The 15,168-nt window shown below is 56.1% G+C and overlaps 1 protein-coding gene across 1 annotated transcript in view; it reads left to right on the top strand.

Annotated features, from left to right (window-relative positions):
* Positions 1–15,168, top strand: part of HMCN2 (hemicentin 2) — a 162,606-nt gene that overhangs the window by 53,592 nt on the left and 93,846 nt on the right. The window contains exons 20-23 of the mRNA XM_064377021.1: positions 604–716; positions 820–979; positions 2,267–2,432; positions 13,338–13,465. Coding sequence (XP_064233091.1) covers positions 604–716; positions 820–979; positions 2,267–2,432; positions 13,338–13,465 — 567 coding nt within the window. The remainder of the gene's footprint in view (positions 1–603; positions 717–819; positions 980–2,266; positions 2,433–13,337; positions 13,466–15,168) is intronic.

Raw genomic sequence — 15,168 nt, 5'->3', positions numbered from 1 at the left:
CAGTCCTCAGGGCTCTGCCTCCTCATTCCTCCCTCCCCAACCCTGGCAACCGCTGAACTTGTTGCTGTCTCCATAATTTTGTCTTTTTTTTCTTTTCTTTCTTCTTCTTTTTGTTGTTTTTTTGGAGACGGAGTCTCACTCTGCCTCCCAGGCTGGAGTGCAGTGGTGCGATCTTGGCTCACTGCAACCTCTGCCTTCCAGGTTCAAGCAATTCTCATGCTTCAGCCTGCTGAGCAGTTGGAATTACAGGTGCCTGCCACCACCCCTGGCTAATTTTTGTATTTTTAGTAGAGACGGAGTTTCACCATGTTGGCCAGGCTGGGCTTGAACTCCTGACCTCAAGTGATCCTCCTGCCTCAGCTTCCCAAAGTGCTGGGATTACAGGCGTGAGGCACTGCATCTGGCTGCTTTGCCTTTTCCAGAATGTCATACAGTTGGAGTTAATTTCCATCCTTTTTAAGGCTGAATAGTCTTCCCTTGCGCACACACACCACGTGTTTTGTGTCCATGCATCACTGATGGACATTTGGGTTGCTTCGCCTTTTGGCCACTGTGAATGAGGCTACTATGAACCTTGGCTTTGACACTGTTTGTTCATAATAGTGCCACCTAGAATCCATCCCACTGCCACCCACCACATCACCAATGAAGGGGTTCCTGCCTCTCTCCCCTGCGTCGCTTCAGGAGTTCCTGCCCCCACCATCACCTGGACCAAGGTAGGCAGTGCTTGTTACCGAGAGGGCAACCGGAGAGGTAGGCCTGGTGTGTCACGGGGTGGAGCTGTGGGCTCTGCTGATGTCACCTGTGCCTCTGCCCTAGGAAACCAATGCCCTGACCTCCGGAGGTCCCGTCTACAATGTGAGTGAGGACGGCACCCTGCTCATCGCCCAGCCGACCGCCCAGGACGCAGGGGCCTATGTCTGCACGGCCACCAACACCGTGGGCTTCTCCAGTCAGGAGATGCGGCTTTCTGTCAACAGTGAGTGGTGGCAGCCCTGCCCGGGAGAGGGGCTCAGTGGATGTGGAGACAGAGAGTCCCAGCTCAGCCCTGTGGAGCCTGATGGGGACGCTGTCACATCAGCAAGTCCTGCAGAGTCCCGTGGCTCTGCACGGGACCCACGCCCCCAGCAGCTCCCTCACCCACCTCTCTCTGCCCCAGACCCTCTGGCCTCCTTTCCGTTTCTGGAACGGTCCATCCTGCCTGTGCACATGCAGGTCCTTCTGCTCGGAATGCCGTTCCCTCACCTCTGGGCCCAGCTGACTGCTCCCATCTGTAAACTCTCAGCTCTCCCCGATCTAGGCTGGTCAAGTCGCCTTGCTGTAAACCGTGGAGTATCCCCTTCCTGGCACCCATCACAGCTGTGGTGCAATACTTTATCCCATAGGGAGCTTTTTGGTACCAGTGTTGCCCAAGGACCCTGAAGGCTGGGAGGATGGGGCAGGGCTGGCACTCCGTAAATACGTCTGGGAGGAGTGAGCATATGTACAAGCCAGGCTTTTTCTCTCATAGACCCTCACGGTCAGTATGTTTATATTGCAAATATTTCTTAATGGGGGAGCATTTCCTCTCCGAACTCCAAACATATGGGGAAACACGGGAGGGCTAGGTGGGTTTTGATGTCCGCAGCTGGCTGACTTGTTTCACCGTTGCTGCTCATGTAGCAAGTGCCTTCCTTGTATGAGCTAGAAAGACCGAGGAGGGTAGGGAGGAGGAGGGGAGGGTACTGTGCAGTCTCTGCCGTCAAGGGGTCTTCAGCTTAACGTGAGAAAGAGGTGACCCGTGACCCGCCCAGGTTGCCGTAAGTCCCTGACCGGGGAGGTCCCTCAGGACCGAGAGGTCTGGAGGGAGGGTCTGTGCGTTCTTTGGTGGCTGATATCGTAGGAATAAATGAATGAGCAAGAGGAGAAGGTAGAGAGCAAGGAGGAGTTTAGAGTCTGCCAGAATGTCCCTGGGGAAAGGACAGCAGGATGAAGAGAGGCCAGAGGAGACACAGACCTGGGGCAGGAGGGATCGGGTCAGGGTCCTCAGAGCAAGATGGTGGTAGAGAGGTGGGTTGGGGAGAACTGAGCAAAAACCCTGGGACCTGGGTCCCACCGGCAACCCGCACTCTCCCTCTTCTGACAGCCACACCCACCTCTGGACCTCCTGAGCGTCAAGGTCGCAGCACCGGCTCTGCTTCCTGGTGGAGCCGCCCCACGGCCCAGGGCACCCATGGACCCCTTTCCCCTCTGCCCTGCTGACAGGCCCTGCTTCCTCTCCCCACAGCCAAGCCCAGGCTTCGTATGAACGGGTCACATGATGCAGATGTGCCTCTGAGAGTCACAGCGAAGGCTGGCGAAGAGGTGACCCTGGACTGCGAGGCCCAGGGCTCCCCACCCCCACTGGTCACCTGGATGAAGGACTCCCACCCTCTGCCACCCACCACCAACAGGTAACCCCAGGCCATGGCCTCAAGTCAGGAAGGGACAGAGCTTAGGGCTGGAGGGAAACCTGCCTCAAGGTGACCAGTGACCCGGCAGGGGTCTTGGACCCTGCAGACTCTCCCATAGGATGCTCCTGGGCTTCCGCACATGGGGCTGCTATCCATGGGCCCCCAGAAGCCTGGAAGGGCCTCTAGAGGGTGCCTGGAAGCCCAGCGTGAGAATTCCCATCTGAAATCATGCCCACGGGGCACCTCGTGCGCCAGCCACTGGGCGTTGCCTGCGGGATCCGTTTAATCTGCACAGCCACCCTTGGTATCTGACAGGACACTGACGCTCAGCCAGGGACTGAGCTGCTCACCATCACCTGGCTAGGCAAGAGCACAGCCAGGGCTGGGACCACATCCCTGCCATGACACACTCCACCCCCACGCCTGCTCTGCAGGACCAGGTGTCTGGCGGCTGAGCTGTCTGACTCAGCTGCTCCCGGTCCGATCCTGGGAGTGGGTGGACAGGGAGGAGGCTGGCTTGGGTGTCCTTCAAAGCCACGCCGTACCCCCCAGGAGGGGATGCGGGGGATGCTAGGGCCCTTGCCCCTGGCTGGGGGGTTCTGTGGCTCAGGCCAGTGACATCAGCCCTGGCAGGGTCTTTGAGATGTTCCAGAACCAGGTCTCAGAGCAGCCTGCTCTGTAACGCATGCCCCCCCAATCCACATGTGAGTGCCTCTCAGAACATGTGTGGTGAGTCCTGCTGATCCTTGCAGCGGGGCACCCCTGAAGGTGGCGGGGGCCCAGGGAGCTGGCCCTAGGCAGCATCTCCAGGGCCCCCCATGCCCTGCTGGCATCACTACAGCTCTATGTTGTGGAGTAGGGGTGTGGTGGGGGCTTCGGGAGCCCACAGCTCCCCCAGAAAGCCTGGTCCTTGGCTGGGCGGTGGCCCTCGGCTGGAGGATGCGTGTTGATTTATGGCTTGTTACTGAAACGGGAACCGCATTCTCATTTGTTCACCCCTCCTCACCATGGTGCGTTAATGGGTCAGCTGGGAGCTGTAAATTTGCGAAAGCCGCTTTTGCAATCCCAGGGTTTTGTGTGTTCCCTCTCCCTTGCCCTCTTCACTTCGTGCTGGCTTACACTGTTTTCTCTCCAAATTTGGGAGATTTGGGAGTTTATCTAAAAGAGGAGGAAAATATGCTGGGGGCGGGGTAGGGTTAAGTGCTCAGGCCCTGGAGCTCCCCAGAGCCAGTGCTGATGATCGTTTTTGTTTTATTTTATTTTTTTATGAAGACGGGGTTTCACCGTGTTGATCAGGCTGGTCTTGAACTACCGACCTCAGGTGATCCGCCCGCCTTGGCCTCCAAAGTGCCTGGATTACAGGCGTGAGCCACCACGCCCGGCCCAGTGCTGATGATCGATCTGCCTGATCCCTCCTTAGTTGTGTGACCCCCCGGTGGCCACTGGCTCCTCTTAGCCTGTCCCTCCGTCTGCAAGGTGGATGTTATTTAAATAGCGCCCTCGTGGATTAATGTCGGATGTGCAGTGCTTAGGCAGTCAGATGTGCTGAAAAAATCGCTCCCTTTCATGTTATTTCCCTGCTGTTGCTGTTCACAAACTGAGACATCATCTCCAGCTTTTACAGATTTTTCCTGTCTTACTACACCTGTTACCTCAATTCTCACCCACTTTTTAAATGTAAAAGCTTTAAGGCTGGGTGCGGGGGCTCACGCCTGTAATCCCAGCACTTTGCAGGGCCGAGGTGGGCAGATTACAGTATCAGGCATTCGAGACCAGCCTGGCCAAGATGGTGAAACCCTGTCTTTACTAAAAATACAAAAATCAACTGGGCACGGTGGCAGGCGCCTGTAATCCCAGCTACTTGGGAGGCTGAGGCAGAGAATTGCTTGAACCTGGGAGGTGGCGGTTACAGTGAGCTGAGATCGTGCCACTGCACTCCAGCCTGGGTGACAGAGCAAGACTCCATCTCCAAAAGGAAAGCTTTATTGACATATAATTCACATACTGTATCATTTGCTTCTTTAGAGTACACTGTTCAGTGTTTTTTAGTGTATTCGGACTTGTGTAACCATTACCAGAATCAATTTTAGAACATGTTCATCACTTTCCCAAAAAATCTTCACACTCAGTGGCAGCCACCAAACGCCCATTCCTGCCCTGTTCCCACTGCAGCCCCAGCAGCCACTAATCTGCTTTCTTCCCATTCTGGACATTTCATATAAATGGAATTGCATGTGGCCTTTCGTGTCTGGCTTCTGTCACCTAACTTCATGTCTTCCAGGTTTATCCACGTTGTAGCCAGATTAGTGCCTGCCTCCTTTTGATGGCCGAATAGTGTCCCATCATGTGGGTGGCTCACTGTTGTGTATCCACTCATCAGTTGATGGGCACTGGGGCTGTTTCCACCTTTTGGTGACTGTGAATACCCTCACTTTTTTTTTTTTTTCTCAGACAGAGTCTCACTCTTGTTGCCCAGGCTGGAGTGCAGTGGCACGATCTCAGCTCACTGCAACCTCCACCTCCCGGGTTCGATTCTCCTGCCCCAGCCTCCCAAGTAGCTGGAATTACCGGCGCCTGCCACCATGCCCAGCTAATTTTTGTATTTTTAGTAAAGACAGGGTTTCACCATCTTGGCCAGGCTGGTCTCGAATGCCTGGTATCGTAATCTGCCCACCTCGGCCCCGCAAAGTGCTGGGATTACAGGCGTGAGCCACCGCACCCAGCCTTAAAGCCCCACACGGCAGCGTCCACACACACAACCACACTCAGCCTCTTGCAGACACACCACACCCCCCGTCCCTCAGTGACTCTACAAGAATGTCACAGAGACTTAACTTTTTAAGTTAAGTAGAAAACACACAGTGAGACTTTCTGTCTGCTTCCCCCTCCCCTCTCCCTCCTCTCCCTCCTCCTCTTCCTTACATCCTCTTCCTCTTCCCCTCCCCATCTCCCTCTTCCCTTTCCCTCCTCCTCCTCACCTTCCCCTCCCTTCTCTTCCCCTCCCCCTTGTCTTCCTCATCCTTCCTTCTCCAAGGACGTCCCCGGCTCAGCCTCAAAGCTGCCGTTCTGGAAGCTGGAGAACTTACCTGGCTGATGCGGCTGATGAGTCGTGGATGAGAGGGGCCAGCCGCCCTCCACAGCCCTCCCCTGCTCCCTGGCTCCTCTTCTTGCTGAGTTGCCCCAAGGACAGGGCTCCACGGCAGCCCCTTCTCCTGTCCGTGGGGAATTCTGTGGTGTTGTCAGGGCTGAGAGCCCAGATGTGCTGAGCCTCCGAGGTCCCCTCCATTCCCCCTTGGCCAGGGGTGGCCCTCTCCTGCCAGTGCCCTGGAGGTGGGTGGGGTGGATGGCACTGTGCCCAGGACACTGAGTAGGAAACAGAAACACATGGGGTGTGACGTGGAACCTGACCCTGCAGCTCCCGGGGCTGGGCCCCGACACACACACACAGACATGCAGACACGCACAGACGCACACACAGGGACACACGTGTCAGGTGGGCCACTGCTCTCTGAACTCTTAGGTATCTTTGGCCCCCTGAGTCAACAAGTTCTAACAGAGGAAGCATCCTAGGAGCCTGAGAAGCCATGAAGTTCTGAGCCACCCAGCCACGTCCCCGTCCCTTTGGAGTGGCTCTGGTCCTGGTAGGGGATGTCCTGGAATTAAATCTCATGCGTCTTATATTCTGTCCTCATCATGGATTCCTTTTCTCTTTTACCCATTTTCTCAGTTCATCCTGGCCCATGTCACTTGCTTTTCCTTTTTATTTATTTATTTATTTGAGATGGAGTCACTCTGTCGCCAGGCTGGAGTGCAATGGCACGATCTTGGCTCACTGCAATCTCCACCTCCCGGGTTCAAGCCATTCTCCTGCCTCAGCCTCCCAAGCAGCTTGGACTTCAGGCACACACCACTACACCTGGCTAATTTTTTGTATTTTTAGTAGACATGGGTTTCGCCATGTTGGCCAGGATGGTCTCCATCTCCTGACCACGTGATCCACCCGCCTCAGCCTCCCAAAATGCTAGGGTTACAGGCGTGAGGCACCATGCCCAGGCTGCTTTTCCAGGGCACTGGGCTCCCATCATCGCTAGGCCGTTGCTGTGTGGGGCACAGCCACGTTGCCAGCTCTCTCGGTCATAAATGAGACTGTGGGAGCAGCTTTGCACAAGGCTCCTCTTCATCTCCTGGGTCAGTTCCTTGGCGGATGATCCCGAAAGCCAACAGTGAAGTCCAAGGGTGGGAATGGTCACTGAGGGCTTCTTTCCTGTGGGACTTGTTTTTGAAAAAGGCATTCAAGTTGTAAATTCAAAATTGAAGTCAGCAGCATCAACTGAGGGATATCCTGTGCCCAGGACTGTGTCGAAGCCTCGGAGACACAAGACATGGGCTTAGGCTGGGTGTGAGGTCAGGTGGCAGAAGACCTGGGGTCCCGTTCCAGCTTCACCCCAGCTTGCCCATTGACCTTGAGCAAGACCCCTCCCCCTCCCCTCCCTGGGCCTCAGTCTTTCCACTTGAGAAATGAAAGAGTTGAACAGGCGATGGCGGCCAGAGAGCATCTCGGGGCCCTGGCCCCATGATTCGGCCCAGGGATGCTGGGGCGAGGCAGTGTTTCCAGGCAACAGTGTTTGTTTGGGATTCCGATCTGGAGATGGGATGGCTGTGAGCACTCCTGGCTCTGGCTCTGGCTCCCGGGGGCAGCCCGCCAGCATCCACACAGGGCCAAATCCCAAATCCCTAATCCCCAGCACGGCGGGGGGGCAGGGCTGTCTCCTTCCCCCAGGTTTTCCTCCTTTTATGCCCCCGCCACCCTTCTCTGCCCCTTCCCAAGCACACTGCAGGACAGGCCACCCACCCATAACCTTCTCCTGGAAGGAGGCAACTGGGACGGCTCCTTAGAGGTGAGAGGTGGGGCCTGCAGCTGGGATCTGGTGACTTGCGACAGGGAAAGCAGCTCAGTGCTCTCTGCAAGCCAGTGGCATGCCTGCACTGCCCAGCACGCTGCATGGGGACCGTACCTCGGTGGAGCCTCCAAGCACTTGTTGGTTTCTGGCCTGGTGGCTCTGGAGTCAGTCTTGTCAGCCTGTGGCCAGTGGCTCTCCTTCTGGAGAACATTTCAGTTTACTCGCCTTCTGAGCCGGACATTTACATCACCGTGGCGGCTAGGAAGGAGCCTGGTTGCAAAGCGTGAGGGTCAAGTCCTAGCTGTGCCCTGGCCAGCTGAGTGGCCATGGACACCAGGACCCCACCTCCAGAGGCTCAGTCTTCTCTGCAAAAGCGAGTGTGGTAGCAGGGTCTGCCTGCCTTGTGGGTGTGGCTGTTGGGAGTCTAAGTGAGAGTGTGCTTAGTGGCACGGTGACATACAGAAAGGGCTCAGTAGTTGACAGCTGTGGCTGGTGTCAGCACCATCCTTGGCGCCGCCAGCATCACAGGGCTCATACTCTCCGGGCTCATGGGATGGCGCGGACTCCGTCTCCTTCCACCTGTTTATTGAGCTTGGGCCCTTGGCGGGTCTCAGGCACCTCCTCCTGAATTTCTCCAGCATGACTTTCCCTCGGGGGCTTGGGTGCGAGTCAGGGCGGTGGTTGCCAGGAGGGGTGCTCTCTAGGCTGCCTGCCCAGGCTCAGACCCTGTCCCGGCCCCAGCAGACACAGGGCTGGCGTCCGCTGGCACATAGTGGGCATCTGTTGAGTGTTGCCTGACTGTGTGCTCTGTGCTGAGGACCAGCCCCACAGCAGGCTGCGTGACTCTAGGGGGAGTGCCGTTCATTCCACAGCTGCCGGCCCTGCTCCTGGATGCTTTAGAAACAGAGCAGTAAGAACAGCAGCGTGGGAGACAGCGGGGTTCTGGGGAGGGCAGGAGGGTGGTGCTGAGATGGTCTGGGGGGAGGGAGGGAGGGAGGGAGGCAGGGACCAGTGTCATGCCGGCGACCTGGGCAGACCTGGCTCCCCTCGTCATGGAGCCATCAGACGGCATAATGGCAGGTGTGGTAAAGTGTGTAACGGCATGGGGAACACGTACCGTGAAGCAGGGCATTGCCTAGGGCCGCGGAGAGGGCTTCTCTGAGTGCTGCAAAGGTGTATGCTGGGGCTGAGGCGGACAGGGGAGGCTGGGAGCTGGCATTATTCCGGGCGCTTTGCTCTCCCCGGACAGCCCTTGGCCTGTGGGCCCCTCTCACATCTCCCCACCACTCTGACATCTGCGTACGCCTCACTGCAGGGGCTCAAGCCAGATGCATGTCATAAACAGGAAATTCCCCTCGAACCTCTCCACTCTAATCTGGGCACTGCACGGAGCCATCTGGCCGTGCATGCCGCGATGAAGTCTGCCCCGCTCTTCACACCACGCGCCCAACAGCAGCCTGTTCCTCGGAGACTCTGTGGCCTCCTCCCTTTCTCCCATCTCTCTGCCGCCTCCCCTTCCCTGCTGGGCTGCAGCCCCCAAACCTCCCACTGAGCCTCTGGGAATGTGGCGGGAGAGCGCTGGGGGGCAGAAGGCGCAGGTGGTGGGCTGCCCTGGAAACCCCAGACCCGTGGATGGAGCTTCACCTTTTCCCTGAGTCTCAGCAGAGCATGGGAAGGGTCATCTCTCTGTGCCTGAGATCTGAGCACATCCTGGAGATACCAAGGCAGATAAGACAGATGTCCCCTTGGAGCCACAGGCAGGCAGGTGACAGGTGGTGACAAGCCAGTGTGGTGAAGGCTATGAGGGAAGGAGGTACAGGAAGCTATGGAAGCCTACAGGATGGACCTACCAGCCTGGGGCATCAAGTCAGCCTTCCTGGAGGAGGTGATGTCTCTGTATTGAAAGATGAATCTGGTATTATCCAGGTGAATGGGAAGTGCAGGTGTGTCCCAGGAAGAAGGAACAGCAAGTGCAAAGTCAGGGTGGTGCGATGGGCCTGACCCCCTGGGAGGAACAGTGGTCTCCCCATGCAGGGATGCCGGGGAGTTGGGGGTGGTCTGTGCAGGTCCACACAGGCCATGCTGCTGTGCTTGGTTTTGGTCAGGGAGTGGTGGGCAGCCACGAAGTGTTGAGAGCAGGTGAGGATGTGGCCAGCTTGGCATTTGGAGCAGACACAGGCTCTGCTGGGCAGGTCCTGGGTCCTTCGGCCTCAGCTTGTCCGTCTATAAAATGGACTCTCCCATTTCTTCCTTGGTGATGCAGCAAGTGGGATCCTCCCCCAGGAAATGACCTGCGGCTGCTCCCGAGGAAGATGAGAGCTGCTTCTATTGTGAATTGTTAACACTTTTGGAAGTGGTTTTTTTTTTTTTTTTTTTTTTTTTCAGAAGCCCCCACTCGCTATCTTTTTAAGGGTTTGGTGAGGAGGGGAGCAGGGGTTCTATGGTCCTTAAAGTTCTGGAGCAGAGTCTGGAGCTGCCTTCTTTTCTTTTTTTCCTCCTTCCCTCCCTCCCTCCCTCTTTCTCTTTCCTTCCTTCCCTTCTCCTTCCCTCCTTTCCTCCTTCCTTCTCTTCCTTCCTTTCTTCCTTCATTTTTCTTCACATAGTCTTGCCCCGTCGCCCAGGCTGGCGTGCAGTGGCACAACCAGAGCTCTCAAACCCCTGGGCTGGAGTGATCCTCCCACCTGAGCCTCTCGAGTAGCTGGGACCACAGGCATGTGCCACCATGCCCAGCTAATTTTTATTTTTTGTAGTGACGAGATCTCCTCATGTTGCCCAGACTAGGTGCTGCCTTTTCAAATATGAAATGGGGCTGAGAGATGTTGACGGCCCTGCCTGGGGCTGCACAGCATGTCTGAAGCACAGTTGGACCTCAGATCCAGAACTCCAGTTCCTAACTTCCCACTGACCCACATTACCCCTGTTTGCCAGTCCAGATATGGCGACGATGTCCAGGGAGCGAACCGCATCCCAGCCTGGAATGTGATTGAGTGTATCAGTTTCAGCATCAAATGGGTTTGGCCACTGATTGGTGGGTATCGATATATTAACATTATTTAATTTTTCAAAAAGCTGTAGAAGAGAAAATTTAAAGCCGGGTGTGGTGGCTTACACCTTTTATCCTAGGACTTTGGGAAGCTGAGGCGGGAGGATCGTGAGGTCAAGAGATCAAGACCATCCTGACAAACATGGTGAAACTCCATCTCTACTAAAAAAAATACAAAATTTAGCCGGGCGTGGTGGCATACGCCTGTAGTCCCAGTTCCTCGGGTGGCTGAGGCAGGAAAATCACTTGAACCTGGGAGGTGGAGTACAGTGAGCTGAGATTGCACCACTGCACTCCAGCCTGGAGACAGAGCAAGACTCTGTCTCAAAAAAAAAAAAAAAGGGAAAAGAAAAAAGAAAATTCAAGCTGGAGTGGCAGACAGAGTAGAGCTACGCAAGGGAAATGTTTACACGTCGCCGACACACATACGTACCGATATGGTGTTTTCCCACTTTTTCCTTTGCACTATAAAGACTGAACAATCTGCTCAGGGCTGCCCAGCTGATTGAAGACCGAGGAGAGATCCCAGACCCTGGCTGGGGATTTGTACCACACGAATAGCAAGGCAGTGTAGGTGACCTGGGGGAGGTGATGTCTCAGTATTAAAAGATAAGCACGTGTCATCCATATTCTACGTCCCGGGCCTCTCAGGCTTTGTATGCGTGGTGTCAGCTCATACTTACCGCCTCCTGTGATTCTAGATAGGGACCCCAAAACTCGGGAAGATGGCGTCCTTGGCCCAAGGTCAGCCTGTAAGAGGCAGGATGGTGGTTCTCACCAGGACACTTACCATCGAAGACCCGCACCCATCTGCCCTGCCATGCTGCTTCTCGGGAAAGGGGCACTTCTTCATGTCCCCAGGCAGTGACTCCCTGGAGGTGGTTCCCCGGCCACTTGTATCAGCTACCTAGGGCTATTTAGTAAAACCCCAATTCCCACCTCCTCCAAGGAATCAGAGTCTCTGGGTAAGGCCTGAGAATCAGCATGCTTCACCTGCAGCTGGGAGATTCCAATGAGAACCCCTGCCCTACGAGGTGTGAGACCTTTGAGAGCAGAGGGTGTGAGCCTATAGTTCAGGAGATCTGCTCCGGGGCATGGGAGACACAGACAGCAGTGTGTCAAGAGCTCTGCTGGTGAGAGAGAGAGAGAGAGAGAGAGAGAGAGAGAGAGAGAGAGAGAGGGAGAGGGAGGAAGGAAGGGGAAGGGAAGAGATAAAGAAAGATCTAAATGTTTAAATGTCCACTCAAAAGGGAGCAAGTTAATACATTGTGGTGTAATCATACAAGGGAATATTACACAACGGTCAAAAACGAATGAATTAGACCTATATACATCCTCACGACGCCATGTATGCCGTGATACAGCTCATGGTGCAAGTTTTCCAACACGCAGAACAGCACCGTGTGTTTACGCGTGCGGTCTTGTCTCCGTGGAAGCAGCTGCCTTTGTTGAGTGCCTCTGTTGCAGATGCTGTGCTGTGAATTAGGTCATTCAGTTCTTTTGACAGCCTGTGAAGGACGAGCACAGCTGACAGCTCTATTTTCCAAAACGAGGTGACTTAGGCACAGGAAGGTGAGGCGACTTGTCCACCCTCACACAGGAAGCACATGGCTAAGCAGGTTAGACCCAGGCGATCCCGCCCAGTGCCACCACCCACTGTGCCATCCACAGCCACCCTCAGAGAACTTGTCCCAAGAGGCTGCTGGATGCTTGGGGCAAACGGATGGAGGGGGTGGCTGGGAAGGGGTGTCATTGCCCCACTTTACAGATGGGGAGACAGAGGCTCAGCGGGCAAAGCCTGTAGCCCAAGGTTGCACAGGGAATGAATGATGGTATTGACCTTGATAATGACTGCATGGCCCTCACTTCACTTACCGCATCTCATGTGATTCTTGCAGCTGCCTGAGAGGTGGGGGCTATGAGGAGCCCTAAGGATTTTATAAGGGGCTCTGTGATCCCTGTTTTGTAGAGGAGGAAACTGAGGCTCAGCAGATAGCAAGGCGGGGACCAGGACTGGAGCATCCCAGGCCTGCTGGGTTCTAGAGCCCAGCTGCTGAGCGCAGGGCCAGCGACTGGCCCTTAGAGTCCCCCGCCCCCATGCTGGCTGCGTGCTCTTGGGGCCAGCCAGGGTCAGTGGCCGCAGCTGCCCTCCCTATTTTACGGAGGCAGGGGCTGTGCAGAGTTACAGCACATATGGGCTGGTGACATCATGTCTGCGGGGGGCCCTTGGGGTCCAGCACAGCTGCAGGAGCCTGGCTGGGGGTCCTAGATCCCTGTGGGATGGGGGTGATGTGACGTTAGCAAGGTGAGCCAGACTGGGGAGGGCGGCGATGGCAGTGGTGGGGCAGGTGGGGGGTCTGCAGCTTCCTCCTGAGGGCCCTCAACACAGCTCTGGACATAGGAGCACCAAGGGACTGCTGTCAGAGACAGGTCAGCCCTGGCACCAGACCAGAGGGCCTCAGGGCTGCCAGCTTCTCCTTCATCCCACACGCAGGGCAGGTGTGTGTGGCAGAGGAGGGGGCGTTGCCACTGCAGTCAATAGGTGTCAAACAGTGGGCAGGCTTCTGGCCCTGGGCTCAGCCTGTAATGGAATCCGTTTACCAGCCCTGGCCCAGGCACACGCCATCTTGGCATGCCCATTTTACAGATGAGGAAATGGAGGCTCCAAGAAATGAAGCAGCTTCCCTGAGGTCACAGCTAGGAAGGATTTAGAGTTTAGACTCGAACCTGAGCCAGTGGACTCCTAGTCCAGTGCTCTTCTTCTCTTACACCAGTAGGTGTGGGACTGGCCCTGGCCTGCTGGTTCAGGGAGGATGGAGGCAGGGGTAGGGGCTAGATGGTGGGTGCTGTCTCATTCCCATAAGGCTTCCTGGGGGAGGTGGCTGGTTCAAGTTGGGTCTCAAAGCCTTCCCGTGGGGGTGAAGTCAGTGGGGGTCTCACTAGTGCTCCCCACTCCCGCAGGCATGGCCTCCTCCCGTCTGGCTCTCTGCGTCTGGCCCAGGTCCAGGTGGATGACACCGGCCACTATGAGTGCACAGCCAGTAACCCTGCGGGGTCCGCCTCCCGTCGCTACGTTCTTGGGGTGCAAGGTAGGACCAGCTGGCAGCCCCAATCCCTCCGTGTCCCCCATCACCCCACCCGTCCCTCAGGCCTCTCAGTCCCCCTCCTGCAGCCCATGCCCAGGCCTGTCAGGCGCTGCCACCTCCCCTCACTACCCCCACTTCCTGTCTGTCTCAGGCCTGTCTCTCCTCCTCTACCCTTTTTCTCCACCTCTCCCCATACCTGGAGATGCTGTTCAGAGGCCCCCGAGAACACAGGGCAGAGCCCAGTGGGGACCTGGGTTTGGGCGGGGGTCAGAGGGGAACCCATGAAGGTGGGTCTGAGAGTGTCTCTGCCTGGTGTGCAAGGCCCAGCCAGGAGCCCAGGGCGTGGCGATAGGAAGAGGCTTGTGAGATGCCACAGAGCCCCCTCCTGCTGGGAGCATGTAATGCCCCCCAAAAGGCCCTTCCAAGCCCCTGCTCCCACCGCTGCCATCAACGAGGCACTTCGTGTACCTGTAACAGGAGGTGCCGCGCTGTCTCCACGCATCCCCTCCTCCTGGCAAGGTCCCCACGCACCCCACTGTGGCTCTGGTTCCCAGCCCGGTGTGAGGTCCCAGGAGTGGGCGTTCCCCCATGAGTCCAGGGCTCATTCAAAGGGAGCCAGCAGGTCGGAGTCGTGCACCAGAGAGTCAGGGTGCTTGTCATCTGAAAGAACGCTGGGAGACCTCCGAGACAGGCCCAGCTCTGGCCCAAGCGCCCCATCTGCCCTCCTGTTTTCAGAGATCATGAGCTAATGAGGAATGGCTTCCACTTGGTAAAATAATTGGACCTGCACCAAAAAAACAACCCAATCATATTTTATGACACATCAAATTTATCTGAAATTCACATTTCAGTGTTGGCCAGACATGGTGGCTCATGCCTGTAATCCCAGCTCTTTGGGAGGCCTAGGCGGGAGGATGGCTTGAGCCCAGAAGTTCGAGACCAACCTGGGCAGCGTAGCAAGACCCCATCGCCACAAAAAATAAAAAAATTACTCTCTTGCAAGGGTCCACATCTGTAGTCCCAGCTACTCAGGAGGCTGAGGCAGGAAGATCGCTTGAGCCCAGGAAGTCGAGGCTGCAGTGAGCTGTGATCGTGCCACTGTATTCCAGCCTGGGCAACGTGTGAGACCCTATCTCAAAAAAAAATAAAACAAAAATTCAGTGTTTATAAATACAAGTTTTATCGGAACACAGCCACGCGTGTTCATCTACGTGCAGCCTGTGGCTGCTTCGCCCTCTGATGGCAGAGGTGGGAAGTGGAGGGAGCCTGCCTGGCCTCACAGCCCGCAATTCCAACCACCTGACTGTCTACAGAAAGTGTGCTGCTCCGGATCTAAGCTCATACCCCATTTTACAGATGCACAGGCTGAGGCCCAGATGGGGAAGGAGCTCCAGGGTTCCGTGGGTTTGCATGGGGGTATGAGAGACAGGAACAGGGAGGCAGGGCAGTGAGCAGGGCCTCAACGTCAGCAGAGCTGGGCTTGAATCCTGACTGCGACTTACTGGCTGTGTGACCTTAGGCCAGACACTTGGCCTCTCTGAGCTTTGCTTCCCTCCTCTATAAAGTGAAGGCCACAATAAAGCACATCCCATGGTGGTCAGAAGGTCTCAAGGACATTGAATGCTCAGAACAGTAGAAGCTGTTACTGTTTCCAGTGGGTGTGTGTGAGAGAGATCGACAGGTGGGCAGGGCATCCATGCTCTCTG

This window comes from Aotus nancymaae, unplaced genomic scaffold (genome assembly GCF_030222135.1).
Source record: "Aotus nancymaae isolate 86718 unplaced genomic scaffold, 86718_ANA_hifiasm-v0.15.2.pri h1tg000003l, whole genome shotgun sequence".
In the NCBI taxonomy this organism is placed as follows: domain Eukaryota; kingdom Metazoa; phylum Chordata; class Mammalia; order Primates; family Aotidae; genus Aotus; species Aotus nancymaae.
This window is presented reverse-complemented; position numbering and strand designations above follow the sequence as displayed.